The sequence below is a fragment of the Oncorhynchus masou genome, chromosome 1, assembly GCF_036934945.1.
Source record: "Oncorhynchus masou masou isolate Uvic2021 chromosome 1, UVic_Omas_1.1, whole genome shotgun sequence".
Classification (NCBI taxonomy): domain Eukaryota; kingdom Metazoa; phylum Chordata; class Actinopteri; order Salmoniformes; family Salmonidae; genus Oncorhynchus; species Oncorhynchus masou.
In genome coordinates, this window is record NC_088212.1 from 15,585,482 (window position 1) to 15,607,136 (window position 21,655).

General features: G+C 43.5%; 1 protein-coding gene across 1 annotated transcript in view; it reads right to left on the bottom strand.

Annotated features, from left to right (window-relative positions):
- Positions 1–21,655, bottom strand: part of LOC135520375 (multiple C2 and transmembrane domain-containing protein 1-like) — a 268,937-nt gene that overhangs the window by 62,411 nt on the left and 184,871 nt on the right. The window contains exons 11-16 of the mRNA XM_064945916.1: positions 20,756–20,858; positions 19,283–19,385; positions 18,714–18,815; positions 18,249–18,323; positions 16,365–16,484; positions 142–258 (exon numbers count right to left, since the gene is read on the bottom strand). Coding sequence (XP_064801988.1) covers positions 142–258; positions 16,365–16,484; positions 18,249–18,323; positions 18,714–18,815; positions 19,283–19,385; positions 20,756–20,858 — 620 coding nt within the window. The remainder of the gene's footprint in view (positions 1–141; positions 259–16,364; positions 16,485–18,248; positions 18,324–18,713; positions 18,816–19,282; positions 19,386–20,755; positions 20,859–21,655) is intronic.

The following is a 21,655-nucleotide window of genomic DNA, read 5'->3' on the forward strand; positions in this document are numbered from 1 at the left end:
TTATATTTATGATTAAAACCATATCTATTGAAATTAGATGAAATAAATGATTGACAGAAATGCGTGTGAGACGCAAACACTTGCCGCATGGGACAATTAAGGGGGCAGAACAGCGTAATGATACATGACAGGGACACTCACCACATCTTGCCTGGTGTCCTTCCCCGAAGAGATGAGGATATAGTTCCAGGCCAGCGGCAGCAACAGAACCAGAGGAATCATGTAGAGTTCAAAGTTCCATACCACCAGAACAAAGACCTGCATAGGGGAGAGAGAGAGAGAGAGAGAGAGAGAGAGAGAGAGAGAGGGAGAGAGAGAGAGAGAGAGAGAGAGAGAGGAGAGAGAGAGAGAGAGAGAGAGAGAGAGAGAGAGAGAGAGAGAGAGAGAGAGAGAGAGAATTGAAGATCGATAGAGAGAAAAACGTAGTAACTTCTGTACCTGAGACCTGCAGTGGCACTTGCACACACACTTGCATATCGCATAATGCACATACACAGGAAAGCAATTCCACACACAGACCCATACGTAAGATACTATGACAGCTAATGCAACAGGAGGAAGACTTAAATGGACGGCCATGGTGACAAAACAGGACCCCTGAACCCTGGGCTGGGACAGGGCCTATCTTCATCTGAGGATGAGGAAGATGAGTATCGGCTGTCACAACGTTCCCTCACAAACACCTATCATCCATCATCCACTGGCCTGAGGTCACTTTCTGTTTCAAGCACAATTAGTTCAAATGACCTTCACCCTCAACCCAGCACCTGACCAGCCACACAATGAGCCGCTAACCCTGTCACCCCACTCCAAATACCCCTATTCCACCTCCCTAGTCAGCTGTTCCATTGATCCCCTCTCTACACCTTATCTCTCATCCTAACAAAAAAGCATCATTCCAGAACTGAGCGCCCCCGATCCTGCGCAGTACAGTCTTTTGCAACCCGAACATAAATGATCACGATCCTATGAAAATTAAATGCTTAAGGAGACATAATTCACAAACACTAAATGGTTGATAGTCCACTTTTGTGAAAGTATAGATAAAGTACAGATAAAAAAGATGACCTATTTCTTTTTATAACTCATAATTTCACAAAATGTTAAAAACATCCTCCGACATCCCTAGTTTTGATGAAGAGGATCAATGTAGAAAACACATAACTGAAAAAAATGCAATCCATGTGAAAATATCTTATACATTAACATATTTTCCGACTATACATATTAATCAATGTCAAGGATGCAGACGTTCATTATTTCAAGTCCATAGAAAAAGTCTTGAAACATGGGATGGGAGAAATGGGTTTTCAAAATGAATTACATCTGCAACAAATGCATTTATAAAAGATCGCTATAGTTTTAAAGGTAAACTTTCACTGGCAATGAAAATATGTTTTTAAAACACGGAACAACTGATATATTGGGTGGTCACACCTTGTACAGTCAATGATGATATATCCATGATAAAGATATACATTTGGTTGAATAAAGTACATTTTAATCCAGGAAAGTGCTAATGATGAGAGATGTTCACTAGACTCTCATGGAACAGCTGAGGAGTTGGTGGATACATAGTGGATGTGTAAGTCCTCACCCTCTCTGTCCCCCGTTTAACGGACTATAAGACTTCAACATCTTCCCCCCTACTGACCTACAAAGCCACTCTCTGTCCTCCTGCTGCCTCCCTCTACAACCCCTGCCCTAACACTAGTGTATTGGATCAGATGTGTACTGGACTCTATTTCTCTCCCCGTGGATCATCATCCTACACCTTAAAGCCCCTGAACCCAATGCACACACGTTCACGCATGCCAGGCGCACACACATAGAAATTCATTCATAATTTAGCACCACAGCTAAAATATATAAAAACAATGATTCTACCTCTTTCTCTGTCTTTAATAAAGGTATGTTAAGGGAATTGTAAAAATAATCTTCAATAATTCAGGAGTGCTTACCAGAAAAATCCAGTACCCGTCTTAATATTTCAATATCCTTACGTGAGCAGACACCATACTGGCTGAGTGAGAGCTGATACCATACTGGCTGAGTGTGAGCAGACACCATACTGGCTGTGTGAGAGCTGATACCATAATGGCTGAGTGTGAGCTGAGTGTGAGCTGACACTATACTGGCTGAGTGTGAGCAGACACCATACTGGCTGAGTGAGAGCTGATACCATAATGGCTGAGTGTGAGCTGAGTGTGAGCTGACACTATACTGGCTGAGTGAGAGCTGACACTATACTGGCTATAGCGTTCTCTCTCTTTTTATTTTATTTTACCTTTATTTAACTAGGCAAGTCAGTTAAGCACAAATTCTTATTTTCAATGACAGTGGGTTAACTGCCTGTTCAGGGGCAGAACGACAGATTTGTACCTTGTCAGCTCGGGATTTGAACTTGCAACCTTCCTGTTACTAGTCCAACGCTACTAGGCTACTAGGCTACCCTGTCGCCACTAGGCTACTCTAGCACTACCACTCGAGACACAGAGTCTAACTCCAGAACATAAACGGAACCGCACTCACTCACTCATCTACTGTCCCGTACCTCTGGTCTTTTTACACTGAAGCACTGCAGACCATATCAAACTGAGCCCTGTGTATTTCAGCAAACAGACCATTTCATACTGAACCCTGTGTATTTAAGCAAAACAGGAAAAATGTACTTCTCCAAACAAATACAATTCAGTTCTATTTTGTCTATTCATCAGCTGTACCAAAATATACAGTACCAGTCAAAGGTTTGGACAAACCTACTCAGTCCATGGTTTTTCTTTATTTTAACAATTTTCTACATTGTAGAATAATAGTGAAGACATCAAAACTATGAAATAACACATATGGAATCATGTAGTAACCAAAAAAGTGTTAAACAAATCAAAATATATTTTATATTTGACATTCTTCAAAGTAGCCACCCTTTGCCTTGATGAAAGCTTTGCACACTCTTGGCATTCGCTCAACCAGCTTCATGAGGTAGTCACCTGGAATGCATTTCAATGAACAGGTGTGCCTTGTTAAAAGTTAATTTGTGGAGTTTCTTTCCTTCTTAATGCGTTTGAGCCAATCAGTTGTGTTGTGACAAGGTAGGGGTGCTCAAATAAGCAAAGAGAAATTACAGTCAATCATTACTTGAAAACACGAAGGTCAGTCAATGCGTAAAATTTCAACAACTTTGAAAGTGCAGTCTCAAAAACCATCAAACGCTCTAATGAAACTGTCTCTCATGAAGACCGCCACAAGAAAGGAAGACCCAGAGTTACCTCTGCTGCAGAGGATAAGTTCGTTAGAGTTACCAGCCTCAGAAATTGCAGCCCAAATAAATGCTTCACAGAGTTCAAGTAACAGACACATCTCAACATCAACTGTTCAGAGGAGACTGTGTGAATCAGGTCTTCATGGTCAAATTGCTGAAAAAAACACGACTAAAAGACACCAATAAGAAGAATAAACTTGCTTGGGCCAAGAAACATGAGCAATGGACAGACTGGTGGAAATCTGTCCATTGGTCTGACGAGTCCAAAATTGAGATTTATGGTTCCTGTGTCTTTGTGAGATGCAGAGTAGGTGAACGGATGATCTCCACATGTGTGGTTCCCACCATGAAGCATGGAGGAGGAGGTGTGATGGTGTGGGGGTGCTTTGCTGGTGACACTGTCTGTGATTAATTTAGAATTCAAGGCACACTTAACCTCTTGCGACGAGCAATCCCGGATCCGGGATCGTAATCATAGCCTCAAATGAATTAGCATAACGCAGCGGACATAAATACCCCTAGAAACGTTTCCTATTCATGAAAATTGCAAATTAAATTAAATAAATATATTCAAACACAAGCTTAGCCTTTTGTTAACAACACTGTCATCTCAGATTTTCAAAATATGCGTTACAGCCAATGCTAGACAAGCATTTGTGTAAATTTATCATGGCATAATGCTATGCTAGGACTATGCTGGCAGCAGGCAACATTTTCTCAAAATAAGTAAAGCAACCAAATTAAAAAATGTACCTTTGAAAAACTTCAGATGCTTTCACTCAGGAGACTCCCAGTTAGATAGCAAATGTTCCTTTTTTCCAAAAATATAATTTTTGTAGGCGAAATAGCTCCCGTTTGTTCATCATGGTTGGCTGAGAAATCGACCGGAAAATGCTACAACTATAACGCATAACTTTTTTCACAATTTGCTCCGTAATATCGACAGAAACACGGCAAACGTTGTTTAGGATCCATCCTCAAGGTGTTTTTAACATATATATTTGATAATATATCCGTCGAGGCAATTGGTTTCTCATAAGAAGCGATTGGAAAAATGGCTACCTCAGTATTTTACGCAATATTTTCTGCGGGAGACACCATGTGACCACTTGCTATATATGGTCCCTTACGGCTATTCCTCAATGGAAATGCGTAAAAAGACGTCACAATGCTGTAGACACCCTGGGGAATACGTGGAAAACGTAAGTTAATTCGTAGCTCATTCACAGCCATATAAGGAATCATTGGCATGAGGCGGTTTCAAAAAATGCGGCACTTCCTGGTTGGATTTTTATCTGGGTTTCGCCTGTAACGTCAGTTCTGTGGCACTCACAGACAATATCATTGCAGTTTTGGAAACGTCAGAGTGTTCTATCCAAAGCTGTCAATTATATGCATAGTCAAACATCTTTTCGTGACAAAATATCTTGTTTAGAACGGGAACGTTTTTCATCCAAACATTTTAATAGTGCCCCCTAATGCATAACTAGCATGGCTACCACAGCATTCTGTAGAAAAGCGCTATCCCATCTGGTTTGCGCTAAGTAGGACTATCATTTGTTTATCAACAAGACAATGAACCAAAACACACCTCCAGGCTGTGTAAGGGCTATTTGATCAAGTGCTGCATCAGATGACCTGGCCTCCACAATCACTCGACATCAACCCAATTGAGATTAATTGGACCGCAGAGTGAAGGAAAAGCAGGCAACAAGTGCTCAGCACATGTAGAGATTCCTTCAAGATTGATGGACACGCTTTCCTGCTGAGGCTGGTTGAGAGAATGCCAACAGCTGTCATCAAGGCAAAGGGTGGCAACTTTAAAGAATCTCAAATATAAAATATTGTTTGATTTGTTTAACACTTTTTTGGTTACTACATGATTCCGTGTTATTTCATAGTTTTGATGTCTTCACTCCTATTCTGCAATGTTGAAATCAGTAAAAATAAGGACAAACCCTTCACACATACAGTATAGATATACATCTAAACCTACCTGGTTGAACGTCTGCTATACATTAACATTCTCCTACAAAGGCACGATATAGAGTAAGACATGATTACAGCTCCCTCTTTTGCAGTGTCTGTCTGGTGTGTGTGTGTGTGTGTGTGTGTGTGTGTGTGTGTGTGTGTGTGTGTGTGTGTGTGTGTGTGTGTGTGTGTGTGTGTGTGTGTGTGTGTGTGTGTGTGTGTGTGTGTGTGTGTGTGTGTGTGTGTGTGTCTGGTGTGTGTGTGTGTGTCTGGTGTGTGGTGCGTGTGTGTGTGTGTCTGTGGTGTGTGGTGTGTGTGTGTGGTGTGTGTGTGTTTCCGGTATGTGGTGTGTGTGTGCGTCTCTGGTGTGTGGTGTGTGTGTGTCTGGTGTGTGTCTGGTGTGTGTCTGTGTGTGTGTGTGTGTGTGTGTGTGTGTGTGTGTGTGTGTGTGTGTGTGTGTGTGTGTGTCTCTGGTGTGTGTGCATCTCTGGTGTGTGGTGTGTGTGTCTGTGTGTGTGTGCATCTCTGGTGTGTGGTGTGTGTGTGTGCATGTGTGTGGTGTGTGGTGTGTGGTGTGTCCGTCTAGTTTCCCTCTGCCTGGGGTTATTTAACCTGTCGTCCACCTCATCCCCATTTAGTTATTCTAGCTCTGGGCGAGGCTGTGACTGACAGCTGGAGGAACACGACACCCCGGCCCATCAGAGGCCAAGCCTGCCCCGTCTCACAGCCCCTCGGCTGCGGAGAGAAGACTGCAACGCCGGGACCTTTCCCCAGGACCGGGAGACCTCCCCCATGGCTTCCCTACTGAGACTCTCTCTGCCTGGGGAGGAAGGAGAGGGAATCAGCCATGGAGGTCTGTGACCGGAGAAAGGAAAAAATCATTTACAGAATCTCAGGCATATGGCTATACAGTGTATGTGCTTTGTGTGTGTGTGTGTGTGTGTGTGTGTGTGTGTGTGTGTGTGTGTGTGTGTGTGTGTGTGTGTGTGTGTGTGTGTGTGTGTGTGTGTGTGTGTGTGTGTGCGTGTGTCTACACAGGTATTTTCAGAGCTACACACACACAGCTCACAGGCTGGTGTTTTGGGTGGCAGTGCTAGACACACAGATTGCTCCATCCCTTCCTTAACTTCTGTTTTGATATGCACATGCATGTTTGCATTCCAAACATGCAGCTGTCTAAAGCACTGCATCACCTGCAGACCCTGTTTCGATCCCGGGCTGTATCACAACTGTCCGTGATCGGGAGTCCCATAGGGCGGCGCACAATTGGCGCTGGGTTAGGGGAAGGTTTGGCCGGGGTAGACCGCCATTGTAAATAAATATGTGTTATTAACTGACTTGCCTAGTTAAATAAAGGTTAAATATATATATATATAAATATATATAAATATATGTTGAATCACATAAACCCCCTCTAGTTTATTCCTGGTAGTATAGGTATAAAATAGAAGAAAATAGAATACAATGCTAAGGATCATCTCCTATTGGTCGCACACTGAAAGGAGAGAAATCCATTGTTTCCTTTATCTACTAAACTCACCCTCAACACGGCATCAGTGTAAAATGCTATTAAGTAATTTATTTGATTTACGTTAACAAATGATGTTACATGGATTAAAATTATTTTCAAATGATTTTTCATGTTAAAGAATGTCAAAATGGAAGCTGTATCGGCTTTAACATCAAGTCAAGGATGGCATCTCAAAGCATATGGTCGAACTAATAGATATTTGGGTTGTTTCCAAATGAATGCAAACCGGCCCTAAAAAAATAGCACTGAATACCAAATAAGGTAAGAAAATGTACTTCAATGAAAAACTTTAGAAAATACTTTTAGGTACCTACCTCCATTGCATGATTATTGTTCTATAAAAGAACATGTTCACATTAAGGCAAACTTGAAGTATTCAAAAAAAACATTTGGTTATTTCTACAAACTACTAGACAGTGGAAACACAGTGAACAGATAATCCCCTTAAACTCTCTATGATTATTTATTTTCTATGTAGTCAATCCATATACACTACATTTCAACACAATAAATACTATTCATAAAAATAGAAAGGCATTCCCTTATCAAAAGCACGCAAGGCACAGATTTAGGAATATAATCCCATCAGGAACAGATGTGTGTTTCATTCAGCTATTACATTTTGATGAAGGTGGAAGATTGGGGCTTTATAGTTTTGGCACTATGTGGTTTACTAAACAGTGCTCCGCTGCTCGGCTTTACGGCTCGGATATGGAGCTCTTGGGGAACGTATGAAGTGCTTTGGCGTACGTTGAGTGTGTACTAGTCTAAGTCCCCTCTCCAGAAGTCAACTGACGTTTGGATTTCAGAGTGAAGTTGGCTTTATCTTTACTACATGGATCCATCCAGATACCAGCCGTCCGCTACCAGATAAAGAACAAGTCATGTTCTGACAGGAAGCCTATACGGGTCCTATTTGGCTGGACAGGACAGTCCCGTTCTGTGGTGCTAGACTGCCCCCTGCCGGGGAGACAAAGAGCTGTTTTATGTTTAGTAAGAAGAAGTTGTATATCACATCCAAAACATAGAAACAAATATGTCCATAACAACAAGCAATCTGTAATAGACACTCAACCAGAGACACCCACAAATGGTGAAAATGTCCTGTAATAGTGACCGTGTCCATGAATGAGAATAAAACAGAGATAATTGATTAACACATTCCCATCTGCAGTCCTTCTGTCTATGAAAACCAAACCCCAGACTCCAGTGTCCTCTGAATCAACGTGTCATTATATTTCACTTTCCCTCATTTTTTCAGTTAGAAAGGTAGTAAAACATGTATAGTTGATCTATTTCAAGCTGTCCATTGCTCTCGGGCAAAAAATCAGGAGAGGTCTCCAGAGTGGCGCAGCAGTCTAAGGCACTGCATCTCAGTATAAGAGGCGTCACAACAGTCTCTGGTTTGATTCTAGGCTGTATCACATCCGGCTGTGATTGGGAGTCCCATTGGGCGGCACACAATTGGCCCAGGTTTTCCAGGTTTGGCCGGGGTAGGCCGTCATTGTAAATAAGAATTTGTTCTTAACTGACTGGCCTAGTTAAATAAAGGTAAAATAAAATGCACACTTCTGATGGTAAAAGTTAGCTAGCTTTATCAAGTGGAGTCAAAGGAGCAATTTACATGGACCTGGAGAGGAGTGTGTGTGCATAGGTTATTCTCTTTTTTATTTTGATCTAAATGCAAAGCAGGCGATAAGGTGCTCCAGTTTCCTGCAGAAGTAACTCCCTTGTCTGGGGCTCTCCCACTGATAAGAGTCCTACTTCGCCCCAAATAAAAGAGCCTGGTATCATTTCCACTGCCTTCCAAACAACCCCCGTCTCCTACCCTCCTCACCCTTCTGGGCATCACAAAGCATGCTCTATTTGCTCCCAATTCAAGGCCCAATTGCATATAAAGTTACGGCAAATTTGTTTGGAGGAAGAGTTGCTGAGGCCTGCGGTCCCTGGAGCAATACCAGCCTTGTCTTTCAGGGGCTGCGGGGAGATCTGGCATGAGCCACTAAACAGAACTCAACACCACCAACCCCCACAATGGCCCCAGCTCACAGGCAGAGAGGGAAGGGGGGATGAGAGTGATGGAGAGAGGAGAAACAAGGAGGGGATGGGGGGTGGGTGGGTCTCAGCTTGCAGGTGTTCAGGTAGAGAGGAAGCAGAAGCTTACCCCCCCCCCACCACCCGTGGCGCGGGACGGGAGGTAACTCCAGCCCAGCCCACTGTGCCAATGCTGCAATGGTGGCTGGTTCTCTACGGGGCTGGGTGGGGGTGCTGTGGTGGTGTGTGATGGGGGTGCTCAGTTACCTCACACACACGTCTCTAATCGCAGTTGGCGCTAATGGATGAGGCGCACAGATACGGGGAGATGGAGAGCGGAAGAACAAACTGGAGGGAGTAAGAGAGGGTTTGTACCTGTTAGCTCACTAGACTGGATCTGTCTGCACACTAATCTAACACAGAGAGGGATTACATTACTGTGTGTGTGTGTGTGTGTGTGTGTGTGTGTGTGTGTGTGTGTGTGTGTGTGTGTGTGTGTGTGTGTGTGTGTGTGTGTGTGTGTGTGTGTGTGTGTGTGTGTGTGTGTGTGTGTGTGTGTGTGTGTGTGGGTAAGGGTAAGAGGTTGTAGCGGTTAGGTTTAGGTTAGAGTTACGGGTTATGGTAAGGGTTAAGGTTAGGGTTAGGTTTAGGGTTATGGTAAGGGTTAGGGTTATGGTAAGGGTTAAGGTTATGGTAAGGGTTAAGTTTAGGGTTATGGTAAGGGTTAAGGTTAGGGTTATGGTGTGTGTTAGGGCTGGAAGAATTACACATGGGAGATAATTAACAAAACAACAGAGCAAACTAGAAGGCTATTTGGCCCTAAACAGAGAGTACACAGTGGCAGAAAATCTGACAACTGTGACTGACCTAAAATAAAGGAAATCTTTGACTATGTACAGACTCAGTGAGTATAGCCTTGATAATGAGAAAGTGAACACGGACCACAAAATGAGCTGCACTTCCTATTTGCACATTGTTATACATCGAGAGAGAGAGAGAGAGAGAGAGAGAGAGAGAGAGAGAGAGAGAGAGAGAGAGAGAGAGAGAGAGAGAGAGAGAGAGAGAGAGAGAGACAAGAAGGGAGCCATATCTCATGTTCCTCTGGGGACACAGTCATAACGTTAGACACCTTCCACCAGGAATCTGAGAATGTAAAGAACACCTTTCTTTAACTCACTAGCTACAGCATCTTCAAACTGCAGCGCTAAATGCTAACACAGACAGGCAGAATGCTCATATCAATATTTCGCACACATAATAACCTTTGTAAAAATCGGACAAAGTGGTGTTTGGGTCAGGTGTGGTGATAGCCGAGCATATGCGTCTTCAGATTGAACACACAGCAGCATGCCATGCTATACCACAGGGTGTAAAGACTATGCTAAAGTCCAGTTTGTACGAGAGCTGGGAATTGCCAGGGATCATCACGATACTTAGGTGTCGATACAATATGTATTGCGTTTTTTTTGTTCCAAACATATTGCTCACCATATATTTGTCTGCTGCAGAGAGACAAGACAGCCATGGGAAAACATGTTGGTTCACTATTTTTTTAAAGAAAAGAAAACAAGCTATAGCCTGAAAAATACCGGAGTTTTGGCAAAGGTCCAGCCGACTAGTGGTAGGTAACGCTACCTACAGTAGAACATGTATTTCATATCGGCCCCAAAATAAGATTGTGGTATGGCAACGATGACAGCACACCATGTTGACAGAATACAGGAGGAGAATCCTCAGGAAAAGACACACACACCACTTCATAGAAATCCCCAACAATAGACCTCCACAAGTGTTTCTAAAAATCAGATTGTACACCGTTGATGCCAGGGGCTCAGCCTGAGTCCAAAGCAGCTGTCTGCTCAGGGCCTAAATGAGGAAATCCATGTAACAACTGTTGAGCACACAGAGGATCACAATCCTCCACCTTATAGAGGGCAGAGTAGAAATCCACGGTATATTGGTGCATCTCACCGCGTTGCAATGTCGACTGCCCTAGGTATAAAAAAAATAAATGCTAGGAGCATCCATATCTTTGAGGGTAGCAAAGTGAGACCTAATCAAGTCACCCTTCACTCTTTCATGTAAAAACGACCTCAGTTCATGTCTCCTGTACTGTAAGTTCATGACTAGTCCGAGGTCATTCTGAGTGAGCAACTTCAATTCAATGGATTTGATGTCCTGTTCTCTTTAACTTCAATACGAGACAGAGCAGTATACGGTTGCAAAAACCCACCTATTTGGGCCTTCCCAACCTCCCACCATTGTCTCAAGGACTCAAAATTCCATTCAATAGCCCTCCATTTTTCTTACTCTCCACATATCAGAAAGCTGAAACGTAGTTAATAGACCAGACAGACGAGAAGCTGTGCAATCAACAGTAAAATCCACTGTACAGTTCCAGTCCCCCCCCTAAAACCATACACCCCTCTTGGTCACACTGTCTTAAGGTTTCATTTATTTGATCAAATACAGCAATTACGCTCATTAGGAGAATACATTTTTTTATATACAGTTGAAGTCGGAAGTTTACATACACCTTAGCCAAATACATTTAAACTCAGTTTTTCACAATTCCTGATATTTAATCCAAGTAAAAATTCCCTGTTTTAGGTCAGTTAGACCACTTCATTTTAAGAATGTGAAATGTCAGAATAATAGCAGAGGGAATTATTTATTTCAGCTTTTATTTCTTTCAACACATTCCCAGTGGGTCAGAAGTTTACATACACTCAATTAGTATTTGGTAGCATAGCCTTTACATTGTTTAACTTGGGTCAAACGCTTCAGGTAGCCTTCCACAAGCTTCCCACAATAAGTTGGGTGAATTTTGGCCCATTTCTCCTGACAAAGCTGGTGTAACTGAGTCAGGTTTGTAGGCCTCCTTGCTTGCAGACGCTTTTTCAGTTTTGCCCACATATTTTCAATGGGATTGAGGTCAGGGCTTTGTGATGGCCACTCCAATAGCTTGACTTTCTTGTCCTTAAGCCATTTTGAAACAACTTTGGAAGTATGCTTGGGGTCATTGTCCATTTGGAAGACCCATTTGCGACCAAGCTTTAACTTCCTGACTGATGTCTTGAGATGTTGCTTCAATATATCCACATCATTTTCCTGCCTCATGATGCCATCTATTTTGTGAAGTGCACCAGTCCCTCCTGCAGCAAAGCACCCCCACAATATGATGCTGCCACCCCTGTGCTTCATGGTTGGGATGGTGTTGTTCGGCTTGCAAGCCTCCCCATTTTTCCTCCAAACATATCAATGGTCATTATGGCCAAACAGTTATATTTTTGTTTCATCAGACCAGAGGACATTTCTTCAAAAAGTATGATCTTTGTCCCCATGTGCAGTTGCAAACTGTAGTCTGGCTTTTTTATGGTGGTTTTGTAGCAGTGGTTTCTTCCTTGCTGAGCGGCTTTTCAGGTTAAGTCGATTTAGGACTAGTTTTACTGTGGATATAGATACTTTTGTACCTGTTTCCTCCAGCATCTTCACAAGGTCCTTTGCTGTTGTTCTAGGATAGATTTGCACTTTTAACACCAAAGTACGTTCATCCCTAGGAGACAGAACATGTCTCCTTCCTGCGCGGTATGATGGCTGCGTGGTCCCATGGTGTTTATACTTGCGTACTATTGTTTGTACAGATGAACGCGGTACCTTCAGGCATTTAGAAATTGCTCCCAAGGATGAACCAAACTTGTGGAGGTCTACAATTTATTTCTGAGGTCTTGGCTGATTTCTTTTGATTTTCCCAAGATGTCAAGCAAAGAGGCACTAAGTAGGTAGGCCTTGAAATACATCCACAGATACAACTCCAATTGACTCATATCATGTCAATTCGCCTATCAGAAGCTTCTAGAGACATGACAATTTTCTGGAATTTTCCAAGCTGTTTAAAAGCACAGTCAACTTAGTGTATGTAAACTTCAGATCCACAGTGAATTATAAGTGAAATAATCTTTCTGTAAACAATTGTTGGAAAAATGACTTGTGTCATGCACAAAGTGGATGTCCTAACCAACTTGCCAAAACTATAGTTTGTTAACAAGTAATTTGTGGAGTGGTTGAAAAACAAGTTTTAATGACTCCAACCTCAGTGTATGTAAACCTCTGACTTCAACTGTATATATAACATCCGCCTTGACCAATAAAACCCGACCCTTGACAATCTCTGTTGTAGATTCCACAGTCAGCCCAAAGCCTGAAGAAAACACAATTGCCATCCCAGCACTGAAATTAGTACCATGACTGAGTACATGCTGCCCCTCCCACCACATACCCTCGTCAACCTCATTAGCCTCATCACTATGTGTCTCCTTTAGAAAAACTACATTAAGCCTTTTCTGTTGTATTATTTCTAATACCCAAGCCCTCTTATTCCTGTCCCTTCCCCTCTTATTCCTGTCCCTTCCCCTCTTATTCCTGTCTCTTCCCCTCTTATTCCTGTCCCTTCCCCTCTTATTCCTGTCCCTTCCCCTCTTATTCCTGTCCCTTCCCCTCTTATTCCTGTCCCTTCCCCTCTTATTCCTGTCCCTTCCCCCATTAATATTGAGAGAACCTACTCTTAGTACCTCCATACAGAGAAGAGAAAGGCAAAACAGAAGAAACCACAGAGAAACCAGACAAAGAGAATAAAGCACCCTATGAGGAATGATAATCATCACTGTTTTAATATTTTCTTATCCTTACCACGTTTCCCATCACCTTTTGCTGCCATGACAGCAGTAACACATTTCCTCAAGCGGAAACGCTTCTTCACACTCAACTGGTCTAACACCACCATCTTCTGTAACACCACAGCTGACCTCACAAACTTAACAACATGAAAAACATAAACAGATTTCCCAGAAGTCCAGTCCAGGAACCCATTTTCCTCACCTAGATTGTAAATTGAGTCCTCGCCGGCTGCTATCACATCAACAGGGATATCAGACATGTCCAGATCCCTCTCCTGATCCTCCTCAACCCCTGACTCCCCTCTGTCACATTCCTCTCAACACTCCCCACTTACACCCCATTACTCGTACTGGGCATCTCCTCCCCTGCCTGGGAGACTAGCCCACCCTGAACCCCCTCCTGTACCCCATTACTCGTACTGGGCATCTCCTCCCCTGCCTGGGAGACTAGTCCAACCTGAACCCCCTACTGTACCCCATTACTCGTACCGGGCATCTCCTCCCCTGCCTGGGAGACTAGCCCAACCTGAACCCCTCCTGTACCCCATTACTCGTACCGGGCATCTCCTCCCCTGCCTGGGAGACTAGCCCAACCTGAACCCCCTCCTGTACCCCATTACTCGTACCGGGCATCTCCTCCCCTGCCTGGGAGACTAGCCCAACCTGAACCCCCTCCTGTACCCCAATACTCGTACCAGGCATCTCCTCCCCTGCCTGGGAGACTAGCCCAACCTGAACCCCCTCCTGTACCCCATTACTCGTACCGGGCATCTCCTCCCCTGCCTGGGAGACTTGCCCAACCTTAACCCCCTCTGGTACAAGCTGCAACTCTGTACCCTCAACACAAACAACTTATTCCTCCTCAACAGGTGCTTGTGGCTGCTCTACCACTTTCGGCCCACCTCTCCCTATATCAGTGGGCCCATGCTTATGAGGACCACCTGCGTCCCACTCTCCGCCTTCTCCCTTTTTGGGCAAGCATGTCGCTTATGGCCAACATCCCCACACTCAAAACACTGTTACCTACCCATACTAGCATATACTTGACTTCAAACGACAACTATAAAGTCTGCTCGAGTCCAAAAACATAAACATAAAACATAAACATATTTGCACAAATGTCTTTATTATTTTGGAACTTTTGTGAGTGTAATGTTCACTTTATTGTTTTTTTCACTTTTGTTAATTAATTCTATTTCACTATTTCACTGAACATATGTTTCCCATGCCAAAAAAAGCCCTTCAATTGAAAATGAATTGGATTGAGAGAGAGAGAGAGAGAGAGAGAGAGAGAGAGAGAGAGAGAGAGAGAGAGAGAGAGAGAGAGAGAGAGAGGAACAGAGGGTGGGAGATAAAGAGAGACAGAGAGAGGAACAGAGAGAGAGATAAAGAGAGACAGTGAGAGATAAAGAGAGACAGAGAGAGGAACAGAGAGTGAGAGATAAAGAGAGACAGAGAGAGAGATAAAGAGAGACAGAGAGAGGAACAGAGAGAGAGATAAAGATAGTGAGAGAGAGAGAGAGAGGAACAGAGAGAGAGCTACAGAGAGACAGAGAGGAACAGAGAGAGATAGCTCAAGAGACAGAGAGAGAGGAACAGAGAGAGAGAGAGAAAAGGAGAGAGAGAGAGAGAGAGAGATACAGAGGGACAGAGAGAGGAACAGAGAGAGAGATACAGAGAGACAGAGAGGAACAGAGAGAGAGCTACAGAGAGACAGAGAGAGGAACAGAGAGAGATAGCTCAAGAGACAGAGAGAGACATTATATTGTCTCTTAGGCCTTAGATTGGTATATGAGTATATAAGTACCATATATTGATTTTGAGTATCTAAGTACTATATATTGATTTTGAGTATTTAAGTACCATATATTGATTTTGAGTATATAAGTACCATCTATTGGTTAAGAGTATATACTGTAAGTACCATCTACTGGTTAAGAGTATATACTGTAAGTACCATCTATTGGTTAAGAGTATGTACTGTAAGTACCATCTATTGTTTAAAGCAGTTACGTGTGAGCAGTTGCAGGTATGTGTGTGTTTATAACAGACATGGGCCTATGTATATGTATTTGCATACTGTATTTCTGAAGGGTAAATACCAGAAAGTGGCAGGTGAGTATGTCTGTGTGTACATGCAAATGTATGCATTAGTACCAGGAAGGAACCCGTGAGTATGTCTGTGTGTACATGTAAATGATGCATTAGTACCAGGAAGGAACCCGTGAGTATGTCTGTGTGTACATGTAAATGATGCATTAGTACCAGGAAGGAACCCGTGAGTATGTCTGTGTGTACATGTAAATGATGCAGATGAGTATTAGTACATGTAAATGATGCATTAGTACCAGGAAGGAACCCGTGAGTATGTCTGTGTGTACATGTAAATGATGCATTAGTACCAGGAAGGAACCCGTGAGTATGTCTGTGTGTACATGTAAATGTAAGCATTAGTACCAGGAAGGAACCCGTGAGTATGTCTGTGTGTACATGTAAATGTATGCATTAGTACCAGGAAGGAACAGATGAGTATGTCTGTGTGTACATGTAAATGATGCATTAGTACCAGGAAGGAACCCGTGAGTATGTCTGTGTGTACATGTAAATGATGCATTAGTACCAGGAAGGAACAGATGAGTATGTCTGTGTGTACATGTAAATGATGCATTAGTACCAGGAAGGAACAGATGAGTATGTCTGTGTGTACATGTAAATGATGCATTAGTACCAGGAAGGAACCTGTGAGTATGTCTGTGTGTACATGTAAATGATGCATTAGTACCAGGAAGGAACCCGTGAGTATGTCTGTGTGTACATGTAAATGATGCATTAGTACCAGGAAGGAACAGATGAGTATGTCTGTGTGTACATGTAAATGATGCATTAGTACCAGGAAGGAACAGATGCTCCTCTGAGTTGAGTCCCATTCGAAGCAGCTGTTGATGTAGCAGCCGGCGTTGATGAGGAACAGGATGCATCGTCTCACTCTGTTGAAGTTCTGCAGAAGCAACTGGACAGAGCACAGAGGTGACATAAGCAATTCTGTTAATGACGGTTGATGGGCAAGGAGTCGAGGAATCAACTTGTATTTAGTCAACTCTCATTCTAGAGTTCGTTATGTAATTGTATGTAATCAACACCCTCTCAACTAATCAGAATTGAGTATTTAGCCAACTCGTGGTACAAAGCTTCTTAAGGCCATAATACTGGCAATGTGATGGGCAAATGGCAACAAGGACAATATGTCATCCATCTGGTCTCTCATACCCCATCATTTTGCCAGCCTCGTGTTGGTCAAGTATTGGCACAATATTATTAACGAAATGCTGAAACTATAAGAAACTTAATCACTAAATCAAGTCATGTTCACTGAAGCTGTGTCTCTTTAAGTCTCTTTGCGCAGAAGGCAAGTCATAGTAATAGTGTTAACACCCCGTGATGATTTCACATCCCTAAGGAGTTCAAGCAGGCATCTGGCCACAGATGATGAAAGCACCACAGTCCCATTCCGCTGTGTTCCAATCACGAAATACCAAAACAACATGACAGAAGAAAACGCATCCAGGAAGTCGTCCCCGAAGAGGGAAAGTGTTATTCTGATGTGTCTTTAAGAGGATTCTGGGACATTTAGAGGTAGTTGTATTTTTAGACCACTGCCTAATTCATTATTCAAGGTAGAGTAGTGGTGAACTGAGAATGACTGTGAGTCTACGGTGTCCTGGTGGGGACATCCACCCCCTGAAGACAACGGCACTCTGAGTCACCCACATCCCTGCACACGGCCACGCTTTGATCACACTACTGTAACTAGCAGCAGAGGGACTACTGTAAACTATCTCTCTCTCTCTCAAATGTACTTCCTACACCAACATTAGTAGTTACATCTAGGCCCAGGAGTTTACCCGGGATGATATGACCACACCAGGACAAACTCTGGTTCCTGTTATAACTATAGCCTGGAGTTGTTCCTGCTTTGTTCCTGGCCATGGTAGTTTAATGAATGCAGATATCAACTGCTGAATAGTGGAATTGTAATGTAATATAATGTCTGTATTTGACTGGCTACTTTGGGTTTGGGGGTCTTGTGTTTGTAAGGACAGACAGCGGTCACAGCAGGGACGAGCCCCACACAAAAGAGCCTTCATGGGGCAATCTCTCCAAAGCCATCAATGACATCATCATTCAGAGATGCTGACATGGGGCATCTCTATGAGTCAGAGGTGAAGTACAGATGAAAACAGAGAGGAGCGAACAGGGAGGGTGGACAGGGAGGTTCACACTCCACACAGGGGAAAGTGCAGAGTGTGCATCTTTTAGCACACAGAGAGAGAGAGATAGAGTGAGAGAGAGAAAGAAGAGGAGAGAGACAAAAGGGTGTGGGAGCGGGTGACTGCTCAGCCCAAACAACGTTTATGTGACATGTCTGATGTGGGCCAGCCCCCGCGATTCAGCCCTTTGTGGGGCCGCCACATTGAGCGGTGTGACAATGAAGTGCAGAGCAGCAGTGGCACAGAGGGCCAACTAAGGATGGCCAATCTACTTATACACCCCCAGAGCTGACAGCTTGACATTTCTATTCTCCGCTCACAGTAAAGCAGCGAGGAGGGTGGAGGAGGGGGGGGGGGTTCTCTCACTCTTGCCCACACTGTTGTGGCCTCACAAGATGCCACTCAAGACTGGTTGAGTTTTGTTAAAATATCTCATTTAATGGGGGACTGTAGTAGATGCTGAGCTAAACGGGGCAACAGAGTGGAGGGTGGCGGTGTTAACCTACCTGTTTGGACACTCTGGGCTCATCCTCTATGTATTTCTGCTCTTTGGGTATCAACGTCATGAGACCTGCCTTTACCTTGTGTGGGAAAAATAAACACATTTAAACACACAGCCTGTGGTGGGATATTATCACAATAACACAATATGGCATAGATCTCTAACTGAATGGACTGTCTTGAGTACATGCAGATATGATGTTGAGAGTAGTGCCGCACGTCGCAGACTACAGTGAGAGCTCTCTACCTCACACACAGCACTAAGATGGCCGCCAGCAGGACACACACAGTGACAACGAATGGGCGAACAAAGGCGGCTGAGTGGGAGTTTTCGATCATTTAAGTGAAGACGAGGACGGGCGACAAGAGACGGCAGGGGAGGGAGGACAAACAGAAAGACGATGGTGCTGGAGTGTGGAGGGTGGGGACAAACTAGGAAAACAGGAGAGGAGGAAAAGGAAGAGACTTACAGCGTTAAAAATCACGTCTATTTCCAGGACGATGACCCCTTTTGTTGGCCCTGTCAGCTCCTTGCTTTTCAAAGCGTAGGCTTTCCGTTCACCATTTTGAATCTGTGGGAGAGGGACATGACAGCCGTCTGTCTGGCAATGCCCGGCTGAATACACTCTCTGGGCCACCTTTGAACCCCAGCTGCTGCATCTGACAGAGAGCCCAAAACAACTGTGGCAACTCTGACAAGTACCTGTTCATTACCACCACAGCATTGTCAGGGAGATATGAACTATCCTGGGGAATTAGCCCCCCAGGACCATACATTACCAATGGTGTTTTATTCATTTACTCTCGCTGTCTCTTTTCTTTACATCGCGCTCTCTCCTTCTCTCTCGCTCTTACATATCTCTCTTTCTCTCGCCCCTCTCTCTCTCTCTCTTACAGCTCTCTCTCTCACTCTCTCTATTGCTTTGTGAAATGATAACAGTCTCATCCACAGTTGCATCTTGTGTGTTTTTATATCCTCCCCAGTATTACCCCTAGGGGAGGTGATAGACAGCAGAGACATTTCATCAGGAGGACTCACGTTTAGTAAAGGGATGGCCACTTTACCCAGGAAGTCTGCGCTCCTGTCTCGGTCCTCGTCGTACACCGTCACCTCCAACACCGAGTGGATGTCCTTCACGTTACTACTCGCCACAGAACAACCGTTACACCATTACAATCACACATATCACACCCGCATCGTAGCGTGATGAAACTCCAAGCCTCTATGAGCTTTGTACTCAACTAATAAAGAGTGTGAGAGTTGTATGAGGAAAGGAATTGTGGCTAGGAAATGTCATCTTTGAAAAGTAGGCTAGGGAGGAGAAGACTGATGGAAAGAAAAGAGGTTTCTCTTAAAGAAAGAGAGACACGGCGCCACTTAAAGGACAACCAAATTACCCAGCTTTCCCTGGGAATTCACTTGTGTATTTCCCTGTAAGGAAGGCTGAAATAATATATATATATATATAAATGTATGTCCCTTATAGATCATTCCTCCTATACATTTTTATTTTGATTGACATGCCATAATTGGATTCTGTACATGACCATGGGATAAAACCTAGACCTCTGAATTTAAATCTCAACGATGTACTAGCATTAGCTATATTTTCTATGCGATATATAGATTTGTGAATATATGATATGTTCTCACTGTCAAATAAATAGATTTGGACTATTTACAGTAGGCTAAGTGCAAACGCTGTGCAATGCTTTGCCAGTTGAATGAAACGTGTAGTAATGACAGTGTTTGATCATATTATTCAATCAAGATGTTTAAGAAAACGTGCTTTATCCAAACAATGATCATGTAGATTTTGCAGAAATAGAGAAAACTAAAAAGAACATAGTTGACAAACAGAGAGATCCCAAAATAGTATTCACATAGTAATCCTTACATTTTACAATGTCCTTTGGCAAATGTGACAAGTTGTGGCATAACTGGAAACGGCTAATAACTGGAAATTAAGTATGAATTATAACTCATGTTTTTAAAACATCTTAAATGATTAGTAATAGCTATGATTGTTTTTTATAACCATGCCTCGTTATGATAATGTGCTATAGTTTTAGGTACTGTAATACCTGTACTGTAATATCTGTACTGTAATACTACTTCAAAATGTATACTTCATATCTTGTTATTTTGGGCGGCAGGTAGCCTGGTGGTTAGAGCATTGGGCCAGTAACCAAAAGGTTGCTGCATCGAATCCCCGAGTTGACAAGGAAAAAAATCTGTCATTCTGCCCCTGAACAAGGCAGTTAACCCACTGTTCTCTGGTAGGCCGTCATTGTAAATAAGAATTTGTTATTAACTGACTTGCCTAGTTAAAAAAATACAAAATAAAACATTAGCAATAGTTGCAACATAATTCAATAAATGTGCGTGTGTGCACATATATGAAGTGCTGGCATATGTCAGAGAGTGAGAAAGACAGACAGAAAGAGAGAGCCCACCCAGCATGAGATCAGGATGTGGATGTGGCAACACATGGTACAGAAGTGCACTCACAAGGTGAAGACCTTGTTCCACTCGGGGTTGAGGTTCTTGTAGACCGTGTGTGTCTGTAGCCGATCGTTACTCAGTTCCACCACACAGAATGGGTCACTCTTCCCTGTGAAGGGTAGACAGACAGACACACAGAGAGAGAGATTATTTTGGAACGTCTGTGAGTGTAAAGTTTATTGTTCATTTCACTTTTGTATATTATCTACTTCACTTGCTTTGGCAATGTTAACATATGTTTCCCATGCCAATAAAGCCCCTTGAACTGAAATTGAATTGAAATTGAGAGACATGGTGATAAAAAGAGTAGCCCGAATATCTGTCTTGTTTACTCCGGTCTAATCCAGTGTCTGTGGCCTACAGATGAGGTGCTGGTGCTTAGCAGTAGCATTAGGGGAAGTATTCTACCTGATAAAGAGGAGCAGAGGAAGAGCCAGGAGCTGAACAGAGAATTACCATCCAGTCCTCACCCTCCTCTCCCTTCTCATGACAGCTCGAGCCACCATTTATCACCGGCAGTAATGATGTGATGAATTCATTTCAAACCACGCTACACCATACCACTGGCCCTGCTACAGGGATCCTAGTGCTCGGACGCCACCAGATAAGCACTAAGGTAACTCTTCCCGGGGCACCGGCGAGGATGGAATAGATAGGGGGGAGAGAGGAGACATCTTGTCTGACAGGGATGGGGCTGAGAAGAGGGAGGGGGGAGAGAGGAGACATCTTGTCTGACAAGGATGGGGCTGAGAAGAGGGAGGGGGAGAGAGGAGACATCTTGTCTGACAAGGATGGGGCTGAGAAGAGGGAGGGGGAGAGAGGAGACATCTTGTCTAACAGGGATGGGGCTGAGAAGAGGGAGGGGGAAGAGAGGAGACATCTTGTCTAACAGGGATGGGGCTGAGA